This window comes from Haliaeetus leucocephalus, unplaced genomic scaffold (assembly GCF_000737465.1).
Source record: "Haliaeetus leucocephalus isolate CR32 unplaced genomic scaffold, Haliaeetus_leucocephalus-4.0 Scaffold260, whole genome shotgun sequence".
In the NCBI taxonomy this organism is placed as follows: domain Eukaryota; kingdom Metazoa; phylum Chordata; class Aves; order Accipitriformes; family Accipitridae; genus Haliaeetus; species Haliaeetus leucocephalus.
This window is the reverse complement of record NW_010972696.1, coordinates 20,539-32,016: the sequence shown is the minus strand read 5'-3', so window position 1 is coordinate 32,016 and position 11,478 is coordinate 20,539. Positions and strand designations below refer to the sequence as shown.

Genomic DNA, 11,478 nt, shown 5'->3' with positions numbered 1-11,478 from the left:
CCCCCCCCGTGCTGCGTCCTGCCCCCCCCCCCCCCCCGGTTCTCAGTCCCGGGGCCGAAGCGGCACCGGCACCGAGGGGGCGGGGCCCCCTCAGCGGTGACGTGTTGACGCCTCGCGGGGGCGTTCCCCACGCCTCTCCTCCTCGCCCAATCCGAAACCGGCAACGGTTCCCTCGACCAACAACATCTCGCGTTTCCCCTCCGTCCCGCCCCTCGGAGGGCGGTGGCGTTCGCGTCCGGGGCGGGGCTAAACCTGAGGCGGCGGCGGCGGAGGCGGGAGCGGGCGCGGGAGCTGCCGGCGCCGCCGCTCAGGTAACGGGGCCGGGGATGGGGATGTCCGGCCCGGCCCGGCCCGGTCCCCCGGAGCGCTGATCCCTGCCCCTTCCCTCCGCAGCATGCACCCCGCGGGGGTCTGCGCCGCCTCCCTGGGCTCCCTGGGGCTCCTGCGGTTCCTGGGCGCTCCCTGGTCCTGGAGCTTGGCCGCCACCTTGGGCGTCTGCCTGGGCAGCGGGGGATGGCGGCTGCTGCGGCTGGTCTTCAGGACGGCTCCGCGGGACCTCTTGTAAGTGTTGTCCCCCGGGACCCCTCCGGAGGCAGCCCCTCACGGCCACGCGTGGGAAGGGGTTGAGGGTCGGCGGGTTCGCCGCTTTTAAGCCCGAAGCGACTCGGGTTTTAACTTGCCCTGCCTGCGCACGGGCGGGCGGTTGGAAGGGCTCAGCCTGCAAGGGAGCGAGCGAAGGGACGCGGGATGCCCGCGGGATGCCCGCGGGATGTGGGTCCCGGTTCCCCCGTGGAAGGAGTTGCGGGGCGACATGTGTGGTTACGCTGAGCTTAAGGAGAGGGTAGAGCTGTCGGAAAACGCGTAAGCCGAACGAGGGGATTGCGGCGCAGAGAGCGGTAAGTCTCCGGCAGCTTCTCCGTCTCCTGGGAGTCCGTCACCACCGTCGCGTTTAGTTCTGCGGTTTTTAGGCCTCTGTGAGGATGTGCCTTTATTCCAAAGGATTTAGGGCTCCTGTGATTGCCAGCTTCGCTCTGGCTGTCACTATACTTTGAAGAGCTGTTTCCTCCCGATTGCCCGGCAAGCTGGGAATAATGGCAGAAAATAAACTGGGCAGAATAAAGCCCTTTAAGTGCCTGGAAAGTGCAGCTCAGCAGTGAAAAGGCTCCTCTGTTCTGTATTTGGCACAGCGCGGTGTAAGGTCACTGTGAAAGTCCAGCTCGGCCTGACCATTGCCAACAACTTGTTACTGAAACGCACCCTTCCCCCTTCTGCGAGGCTTTGCTCTTGCTCTTGATGTTCAGTCGTGAGAGTTGCAGGGGTTTTTAAGTGCTAATATTAAATGACCTTTCAAGTTTCTGGGGATTCTTCCAAACCCTTGTTGCACAACAGTTTCCTATTTTAATGGTGGAAAAGTACTGCCTCCATCTTCCTACCTCCAGGAAGGAAACCAGATCCGTTACGTTTACCCAGACCTGCTGTCCTCGTTTTGGTGGCGGTGTTATGGTAGCGTACTTTAATAAATTTCTTTTCGTATCTAAGTTATAACTGATAGCCAAAGCAAGAGAGCCAGCGTGCCCCTAAAGATAGTTTCCTCCAGGACAACGTAAGCGAGACAGTTGAAGTTCAGACAACAACTTTTGCCGCCATCCAGCTTGAACTGTGTCAAGGTTTGACTTGCAGCTGCTGCCTTGGAGACTTAAAATAATTATGTAAATTATGGAAGACAAAAAACAAAAAGCCCTGTTAGAGCGGTCTGGTTTGTTCTTTTATTGAGCAGTTGCTCTTCGTGGTATCCCATACTCACAGAGGCAGTAATGCTGTTCTTGATAAGGCACGACGTCTTTAAAGGAGCTTGCCATCCAAGAATAATTATTATTTATTAATTATTATTAAAATCTGTGGCTTCTGCCTGGTAGTATCTCAATAGCCTCACTTCCTGTCATCCCAGGACTGCGGCAGAGACTGACTCACAGGAAAATGCGCCGGCAAGCAACATGCCAGCAGTCCTCTCGTCTCGTGGGTGAAAGGGGAAGCCTTTGGCTTTGTTCTCTTGGAGCTGAGGGTGTACATTGTTATCAAAGGGTCAGGCTGTCTTTGTAGTTTAAATGCTCTTGGATCCTGAGGGGTATAATTTTATGAAATAGCACAAAGGTGCTGCAAAATGTCCTGGCAAGAAAGGTGCTTCCCATGTGAAGTACGTTTGCTTCCTTTTGAGGTAAAAGCAATGGTTGGCAAGTCCTTTTTTTTTTTTTTTAGGATGGCAGAAGACGTTGTTAAAGGATGTAATTTACCCTCCTTAATATTTTCTGTGGGCTTGTTTGAACTGGTATCGACGTGAAGATGGATTCCCTGTGTTTCATAGTGTGGAAAGTACCAGAACAGTTGCTGTTTATTTACCATACTGTTAAAATAGCCGTCATTTGCTGTAGAACAGCAGTGATTAAAAGTTCCGGTTTCAGGGTGGTGCTTCAGCTGCCCAAGGGCAGGGGGATGCCGGTGGGATGCTCATGTGGAGTGCGTGCATCCTGCCCACGTCCCTTCTAATTTAGAAATTGTGCTGAAAATTAAGCTGTTAATGCTCTTTCTTTGCTGCAGCGGCCTCTCGGTGCTGTTACGAGTCAAGTACAAGTTGCGAAGGCATCAAAAAGCCAAAAGCACCATCCCCAAGATGTTCCAGGATGTTGTCCGCAGGCACCCCGACAAAGTGGCCCTGATTTATGAAGCCACCGGTGAGCAATGGACCTTCAGGAGGCTGGATGAGTACTCCAACGCTGTGGCTAACTACTTCTACCAGCAAGGTTTCCGTCTGGGGGACGTCATCGCCATCTTTATGGAGAGCCGTCCCGAGTTTGTTGGCCTCTGGCTAGGGATGGCGAAAATCGGCATTGAGGCGGCTCTGATCAACTTCAATTTGCGCTTGGATTCTCTGGTTTACTGCGTGACGACTTCGGGCGCGAAAGCCGTGATCTTCGGAGGGGAGCTGTCTTCAGGTAAGTCACTTGGGTGTTCGTACGCCTTATAGGCGACTCATGAACTGTTCACTTGGTCCTGAGTAAGGCAGAGATCGAGTAAATTAAAAACAAAAAGGCAGCTGGCCGCATGAAAAGCTAGGGAAGATGGTAAATCTCCTGATTACAAAAGGCAGAAGCGTTCAGTTAGTATCTGAGGCTAAAAGAGGAGCAGTGTTTTGAGCAGAGCGGTCAGTAGCTCGGTTTCATCTGCCGGCACCTTCCTGATTTCCTGGTGCCCGAACTGATCTCTGTGATTTGCTCTTGTTTCGTTGGATCTGGAAGAGCTGCATCGGGAGTCTCATGCTTCATCGAGAAGTGGCGATACATGCCACAAGACGTGTTTCTCAGCCGCAAGGCCTGTTTTTCTCTTTTGCTGTGTTACTACTCTTTGCCTAATGCTATGCTTTCTGCCACAGGATGGGTTTGTCAACGGATGCTGGTTTTAAATACATCCCTGCTTCTTTAATTAACTCTGTTCCGATGGTTGTTGTTAGATTTGGTGGTTTATTATTCTGAATCATCTCCTTGAAACCATTCTAGATTATTTGAAGATAGCGATGTGGTCATGGGGAGAGGCAATTTCGTGTAGTTTTTTTGTTAGTGTCTTTACTGGGCCTGGGTCAGTCTGACCGCACTGATGGGGATGTTATCTGGACGGGTGTGACGTAAGTATTTTAAAGGAGTCCCTGGTTCTTCAGGTCCTTCCGTGGTTTTGGAGCACAATAGGATGTTATACAGGTTATTTTTGCCACTGCCTAGAGAGTTACGTTTGTTGCAAAAGAGACTTGCTTTGTCTTGCAGCAATATCTGAAGTGAATGGGATGTTGGGGAAGAACATGGCAAAATTCTGCTCTGGCTACTACAACCCGGATGTTGTTCCTGTGGAGACCAGACATCTTGATCCTCTTCTGAGTACTGCATCGAAATTGCCCCCAACTCAGATTCCAGTCAAAGGTTTAGATGGTAATTTTATCAACGATTTTTATTTCTCAATGTGATGCGCGTGAGATCTGGACTAGGTGACAGCAAAACAAGAAAACTAAGCAAGATGGATTAAATCAACCCAGTTTGGGGTTACAAATAGAAGAAAGGATCAAAAAAAGAGGAAAAAAAAAGTAAGATCCTGGTTGCAGGGTACTCGGGGTTAAGTTTCTCATTGCCTGAGACTCCCAAGCTTTACGTAACTAATGTATTTAGTACCTGAAGGAGGGAGATTGGTGCTTTCCCAAAGACAACCCTTCCGTTATGGGAGAGTAGCCGCTGGAATGCGTGTAGGGTGAAGCACCGGCATGTGAGGACTTACCCCGTCCTTCACTAGCTCTACGAATCTATCTGGTTTGTCTGTAGCGTTTAACAGCCCATATTCCCTTCGCCCACAGCTGACTTGTGTGTAATTAAAATCTTTCCTTGCCTGTGGCAAGGATGAGCGGTAGGTTTGGCATTCAGGAGAGGGAAAGGAAGATGCTGACTGGCCTCCAGTCTGTATTTCGTACTTTAAGACAATTAAGAGCCTCTGAGATCCCTGAGGCCTGAGGCTCCATTTTGGTACTTTGTTTACAGTAGGAGGAACGATGCTGCGAAGAGGCTTTTCCTTTAGATTATATTTTTTAATCATAGAGTTAGATACCTGCCCTACCTGCAGGGACACAGGTTGAGACCTTTCTTCTCGATTGATTTGGAATTCATGTCTGACCTGCAGAGCTAACCTAGTCCCAGGAAAATTTGCGTAAAGTTATAGGGGTCGTGTCCTCCGAGCTCTGCAAACTCTTCGTACATGTTCCTGTTATGGACAACGTGCAGGTTCTCCGTCAGGCTGCAACTCCGCCTTTGTGTTGGCCTTCGCAGCTCACCATCCCCTGTTCTTCAGCCGCTGCGAACAAAGCCTAAAACACAAAACAAAGCCTGTGGGGATTTTCTCGGGCAGTTGAGAACAGTCTGACGCCTGTTTCCATTTTTCTAGATCGACTCTTCTATATCTACACTTCAGGAACAACAGGAATGCCCAAAGCTGCCATTGTGGTGCACAGCAGGTTAGGACCTGAGGAGGTTCTTCCCTCTTGAGGCGCGTTTCTCATCACAACACCCCAAGTTTTACCCGTCTCGCTTGCTTAGTGTGTGCTGTGTTCTTGCAGGTATTACCGGATCGCTGCCTTTGGTTACTACGCCTACAAAATGCACCCGGAGGACATCCTCTACAACTGCCTCCCCCTCTATCATTCCGCAGGTAAGCGTCCTCCTTCTCGGAGGCAGAGGTAAGGCATTGGCCTCCCCTGTGCCTGCTTCTTTCTGTGTCCTTGAGAGTGATTGGAGCCAGGATGGCCGGAGCTAGCCCCGTGATCCTTGTTTTCCAGGTAACATCATGGGAGTTGGGCAGTGTCTGATCCATGGCCTCACCGTGGTGATCAGGAAGAAGTTCTCGGCCAGTCGCTTCTGGGACGACTGTACAAAATACAGATGCACGGTGAGGGCTCTGCAGTCGCTGTCTTTGGTGCTCGACTCGAGAGCACCAGGTCCCCCCCTTAATTACTGATCTCCAGGTAATTCCCCGTCCCTTGTTGGATATCGAGGTGCCTGTGCCATGGCATCTTCAAATTGCCAGTGCTGCTTTAGTCATGCAGGACTCTAGAAAAGGTCTTTCATCCGTCTTAGGATCATAGAATTGTTTAGGTTGGAAAAGACCCTTAAGATGATCGAGTGCCATCGTTACCCTGGCACTGCCAACTCCACCACTAACCGTGTCCCCAGGCGCCACGTCTACACGTCTTTTAAATCCCTCCGGGGATGGTGACTCAACCCCTTCCCTGGGCAGCCTCTTCCCGTGCTCGACAACCCTTTGGGTGAAGGAATTGTTCCCAGTATCCCATCTAAACCTCCCCAGCCGCAACTTGAGGCTGTTACCTCTCGTCCCATCGCTTGGGAGAAGAGCCCGGCCCCCATCTCGCCACAACCTCCTTTCAGGTAGCTGTAGAGAGCGAGGAGGTCTCCCCTCGGCCTCCTTTTCTCCAGGCTAAAGCACCCCGGTTCCCTCAGCCCCTCCTCTTGTCCTCCAGACCCTTCACCAGCTTCGTTGCCCTTCTTTGGACACGCTCCAGCACCTCAATCAATGTCTTTCATGTAGTGAGGGCGCCAAAACTGAACACAGTATTCGAGGTGAGGCCTCACCAGTGCCAAGTACAGGGGGCTGATCGCTTCCCCAGTCCTGCTGGCCACGCGATTTCTGACACAAGCCAGGATGGCGTTGGCCTTCTTGGCCACCCGGGCACGCTGCCGCTCACATTCAGCCGGCTGTCGACCAACACCCCCAGGTCCTTTTCCGCTGGGCAGCTTTCAAAGTGCAGGACCCAGCATTCAGCCTTGTTGAACCTCATGCCGCTGGCCTCGGCCCATCGATCCAGCCTGTCCAGATCCCTCTGTAGAGGGATCCCTCCAGCAGATCAACGCTCCCGCCATACTTGGTGTCATCTGCAAACTTCCCGAGGGTGCGCTCGACCCCCTCATCCAGACCGTTGATAAAAGATATTAAACAGAACCAGCCCCAGTACTGAGCCCTGGGGAACACCACTGGTGACTGGCCGCTCACTGGATTTAACTCCATTCTCCACTGCTCTTTGGGCCTGACCAGCCAGCCAGTTATTTACCCATCAAAGAGTACGCCCATCCAAGCCATGAGCAGCTGGTTTCTCCAGGAGAACGCTGTGGGAAATGGCGTCAAAGGCTTTGCTAAAGTCTAAGCAGACAACATCCAACATTTTCTCCTGCTTCCTCTTCGCAAAGTTGTCAAGGCGAGCTTTTAAAACACAAGTTTGCATCCATTACTGTTGCAGGAAAGCTCTGCCAGGATTTATCCGCGTTAGGAATCACTGCAGAGGAATTCTCTTGGCACTTCATAGCCAATAAACATCTATTTGTGTATATGTCAACACCACCTTCTAATTTAAGCAGCTCTTTCTCCTCCCTGGTGTTTATCTTGCCCGTCCCCCACCAGCAGTATTTATAGCTGGTAATTGGATCTCCACTCCGACTGCATTTTGCTGGGTCAAGCTGTTGGTTTATGATTGACCACCCATTCCCCTAATCTTCCTAGAGGTCTTTCAGTGCATCTATTAAAGCAGGAGGGTTTTTTCTTTATATGAGTGTCTTTATTCACGCGGAGGGATCCCTCCCGTGCTCTTTTCTGGTGCTAATGTGCAGGTTCCAGAGGGCAGTAACCGTTTTACCTTTGCCTATTTTCTCGTGGCAAGAAACCCCGACTTGAACTTGTGACCGCTCACAGTTTATTAAAATTCCTGACATGTCTCGTTCCACGAGGTACGCTGAAACCAGTGGCCTCGTGGTCAGCTTTTTCCAGGGCGTTGTAAGGGTCGCCTGAAGCCTGAGCTATTTTTTTGTGTTTACTGCTTCAGATTATTCAGTATATCGGGGAAATCTGCAGGTATCTTCTGAATCAGCCGGTCCGAGAGTCAGAAACCCAACACTGTGTGCGGCTGGCGGTGGGCAATGGTTTGAGACCCACCATATGGGAGGACTTCACAAAGCGCTTCCGAATTAAGCAGATTGGAGAGTTTTACGGAGCCACGGAGTGCAACTGCAGCATTGCCAACTTGGATGGAAAGGTGAGGAGGAAGAGGGTGCCATGACGGCTGGGAGGGGTGTGCAGAAAGGAGAAAAACCTCCGCTGGCTTCTCTGACTCCTCCTAGTCCTCTCGTGAGGGGTGGCAGGGAGAGCTAAATTGGTCATTAGGAGTCGCATGCACAAAAAGCTGGGTAAAATCTTACCTTTTGGGTGAATTTACTTGTTAAATGGAAAGGGAGGAAAGATCCGAGAATTCCCAGAAAGCGGTAATGTGAAACCCAAGCCGTTCCCTTCAGCATTTTTGTTTGGTTTTTTTTTTTTCCTGTCTTTTGGAAGGTCGGTGCCTGTGGTTTCAACAGTCGGATTTTGCCCAATGTTTATCCCATCCGTTTGGTGAAGGTAAACGAGGACACGATGGAGCTGATCCGGGATTCTGGTGGGCTGTGTATCCCCTGTCGCCCAGGTGAGCGTTAACCTGAACAAATAAATCGCAGCTTTTTGTCCTAAAAAAAAATATATATATATATGTAATAATCTTTGGCTGGTTTAAGGGGTTTCTAGTGTCATATGCAGGTTTTCGCTTCCAGTTCTCTCCTCCAAAGACGGGTCAGTTCAGCAGCTGAACATCCTTTGATGTGCACAAAGTTTAGCTTGTTGCGAAATGTCGCCGTCATCTCGTTCATCCCGTTTCCTGCAGGAGAGCCGGGATTGCTCGTCGGTCAGATAAATCAACAGGATCCCCTGCGTCGGTTTGATGGCTACGTCAGCGAAAGTGCCACCAACAAGAAGATCGCTTACAACGTGCTTCGGAAAGGGGACCAGGCGTACCTTTCAGGTACTGTCAGTACGGATCGCGGATGTTCCTCGTGCAAAGGTGGTCTCGAGAGAGCTAAATCTGGGATTTTTGAGAGGAGCTGATGATCTTAAAGGTTTTTTCCAACCTAAATGATTCTATGAACGGATGTGTTAGTGTTTTGAAGTTGCCAGCTGTCGAGCTGCTCTGGATTTAATAAAAAAATTAACATTTCAAAGAGGATTTTTTTCCCCCTACCCTTTTCCTACTGCTGCCTGTCTCCCTTAAGAAGGAGATGCAGCGCGTGGAAGTCGCCAAGGGATTTCTGCGCTCCCCTGGGAATAAAACAGCGCGACGCTGAGCGGAGGGTGGTGAGGCAGCCCTGAGTGTTAACGAACTTGAGTCCCGAGGTGGTTTTTTTGGTGTCTCCTCTCCCCTTCCCAGGAGACGTGTTGGTGATGGACGAACTGGGTTACATGTACTTCAAAGATCGCAGCGGGGACACCTTCCGATGGCGAGGAGAGAACGTCTCTACCACAGAGGTGGAAGGAACGTTGAGTCACATCCTCAACCAGACGGATGTTGCGGTGTATGGAGTGGAAGTACCAGGTAAAACGTCGAGTCGGAGCTCTCGGGACCTCGGGAGAAAGAAAAATATTAAGCAAACGTGTCGGAACGGGTGGAAATCAGTCGCCTCTCTTGTAACCAGGCACCCGACAATGAACAGATTGAGTCAAACAGCAGAGTTTGACGCATTTATTCTGAGCAGTAGAAATAACCAGAGATCCAGCGGTGCAATCTTTACTTGTATCTTAAAAAGGGGGGTTTTTAGGTGAGCTTTGCAGAAGGTCTTGGTGTGCAAAGACCATTCCCTGGGTGTGCAGGCCCGTAAATCTTCAAAGGGTGGAGGAACGGGGGTCGAGTAGCGCACAAAGATGGAATCGAGCGTGTGTTGTGGGCATGTTGGGCGGAAAGGTTCCCATTGTGGCACTTTGCCCTGAATTCTATCACGGCGTATGTGAGAGAAACCTGATGAAAAGAAGATTTGGATTAGCTTTCGGGGGCGGTCTCGACTAAGGGGCGCGGGGACGCATTGGTGGCGGACTCGCAGCCTCTGGTATTACGTCAGGTTTTCCTCAGTGCGTTTGCGCTTTGCCTTGAAAGGGACACGGGAGGAAATACCTGCGCTCAGCGTCTGCTAAATGCCTGGTCCCCTTTCCTGCTTCTGCCTTCTCCACCTGAGCTCTGCTCTTCTGTTTCAGGGGTGGAGGGCAAAGCTGGGATGGCGGCGATCGCGGATCCCAAAGCTAAAGTCAACCCCAACGTCCTGTACCAGGAGCTGCAGAAGGTGTTGCCTCCCTACGCCCGGCCCGTCTTTCTCCGGCTCCTACCCCAGGTTGACACCACAGGTACGGGTGATCCGGCTGCTCTCCGGGGGGGGAAATTTGGATCCCAAAAGGAGTTTGGAAGTGTTTCCGCCTGCTTCGGGGTGAGAGAACATCCCAACTTTTGAGTATGGCAGGTGCAGAAGTAATGGCATTGGTAAAAATGCCTAAAAAGTAAGGCGTTAGTAAAAATGAGGATTGTAGTTATGTCTTAAAGAAGAAATCAGCTGGTTCCAGGCCCTTATCAAAAAGATATCTGTAGATATATATAGGAACGTGTACCCTTATCAAGAAGATATCTATAGATAGGAATGTGTATCCTCTTAACTCTCCCGAACGCTGTCTGTTGCCTTTCCCAGGGCTTTGTCCCAGTACGATGAATGGCCAAATCAGCTGCTGCGTTTTCTGTTTTCAATTTCCCAGGAATTTACTGCGTCCTTTTACCAGCCTCGCATGTGAGGAGAAGTAAAAATTGCGCAAGGTTTGTGTAAGAACTCTGGTAATGATCAGGAGGGTTAATGAGCATTGAGTTGCTAAAATTCTTAGGCAAAACTGTGAAGTAGAAATGAAGTGCCACCCGTGACCATTTGTCCTCGCTCTGATGCTTAAGCAGGCTTTTTGAGGCAAAGTATTTTTAATTTTTTTTTCTCCTCTTTTTGAAGGTACGTTTAAGATTCAGAAAACCCGCTTACAGAGGGAAGGATTCGACCCCCACCAAACCTCAGATCGGTTGCATTTTTTGGATCTAAAGTTGGGAAAATACGTTCCTCTGGATGAATGCCTTTATGAAAGGATTTGTTCTGGAAAAGCTGCTTTATGATCTAGTCGGATTCAGCCTTTTTCGAGGGAAAACGATGACTAATTGGAGGGACAGGAGGCTGGTGGATTCCTTACGCTCGGGGGCAGCCTCTCCCTCCCCTGAAGCACATTTAACCCCTCACCCGCTCCCTCCCCGAGCGCTGACATCCTATTAACCTGCCCTTACGCCTCTAGAGAGAGTATTTTTATAACCACTACCTGCTTAGGGAGGAGTTCTGTGGCCATATTTATTTACGGAGATACCTGTGCCCTGCCGGGGGCTTCTCTCTGCTCCGTCTCTGAACTTTACTTAACAAATTTAGATTTTTTTTTTTTTTTTTTTTTTAACCTCACTTGTGTTAGGTCACGTTTTAACTACCCGCGGGCCGTGCCCTTAGGGTTGGGGATGTGAGGACATTAAAAAAGGAAGACAAACAATAATAAATAAAAAGCCTTCGATGGGTGCTGTGGTGGAGGGGAGAGCGGCCTTTGCCTTTACCCGCCCTGCGCGGGTGCCTGAGGCCTTACTGAGGGAAGAAGGGCCGGGGCTTTGTGTTCGGGCGGTGGAAAACCGAGGCGCGGGGTGAAGCCGCCTGAGCTCTGCCCGCCTCCTCCTCCCTCCTTCGGCCTGCGCCGCGCCGCGAGGCCGGGGTCCCGGGCAGAGGCCTAGGCCGCGGGGAGGCCTAAGCGACGGGTTGCTAGGCAACAGCGCGGCGCGCCTAAGCCGCGCCACTTCCGGCGCGCCGCTTCCCCCTACCCCGCCGCCGCCGCCGCCGTCATGGCCGCCACGACCGGCCCCGCGTCCCGCCGGGTCTCGGTGTTCCCCTCCCCGCAGGAGCTGGGCCCGGCCCTGGCGCAGCTGGTGCTCGAACGGGCGGCGGCGGGCGGCGGGGGGGGGGAGCGCCTTCTCGGGTGGGT

General features: G+C 51.4%; 2 protein-coding genes across 2 annotated transcripts in view; both read left to right on the top strand.

Moving 5' to 3' along the window:
- Nucleotides 1–10,793, top strand: part of SLC27A1 (solute carrier family 27 (fatty acid transporter), member 1) — an 11,495-nt gene extending 702 nt beyond the window's left edge. The window contains exons 2-13 of the mRNA XM_010568829.1: nt 394–561; nt 2,596–2,990; nt 3,813–3,974; nt 4,972–5,041; nt 5,144–5,235; nt 5,363–5,472; nt 7,415–7,624; nt 7,921–8,047; nt 8,282–8,419; nt 8,822–8,986; nt 9,640–9,786; nt 10,425–10,793. Of these exons, the coding sequence (XP_010567131.1) occupies nt 394–561; nt 2,596–2,990; nt 3,813–3,974; nt 4,972–5,041; nt 5,144–5,235; nt 5,363–5,472; nt 7,415–7,624; nt 7,921–8,047; nt 8,282–8,419; nt 8,822–8,986; nt 9,640–9,786; nt 10,425–10,582 (1,942 nt within the window). The 3' untranslated portion in view covers nt 10,583–10,793. The remainder of the gene's footprint in view (nt 1–393; nt 562–2,595; nt 2,991–3,812; nt 3,975–4,971; nt 5,042–5,143; nt 5,236–5,362; nt 5,473–7,414; nt 7,625–7,920; nt 8,048–8,281; nt 8,420–8,821; nt 8,987–9,639; nt 9,787–10,424) is intronic.
- Nucleotides 10,794–11,338: 545 nt separating this feature from the next.
- Nucleotides 11,339–11,478, top strand: part of PGLS (6-phosphogluconolactonase) — a 1,651-nt gene continuing 1,511 nt past the window's right edge. The window contains exon 1 of the mRNA XM_010568828.1: nt 11,339–11,461. Coding sequence (XP_010567130.1) covers nt 11,339–11,461 — 123 coding nt within the window. The remainder of the gene's footprint in view (nt 11,462–11,478) is intronic.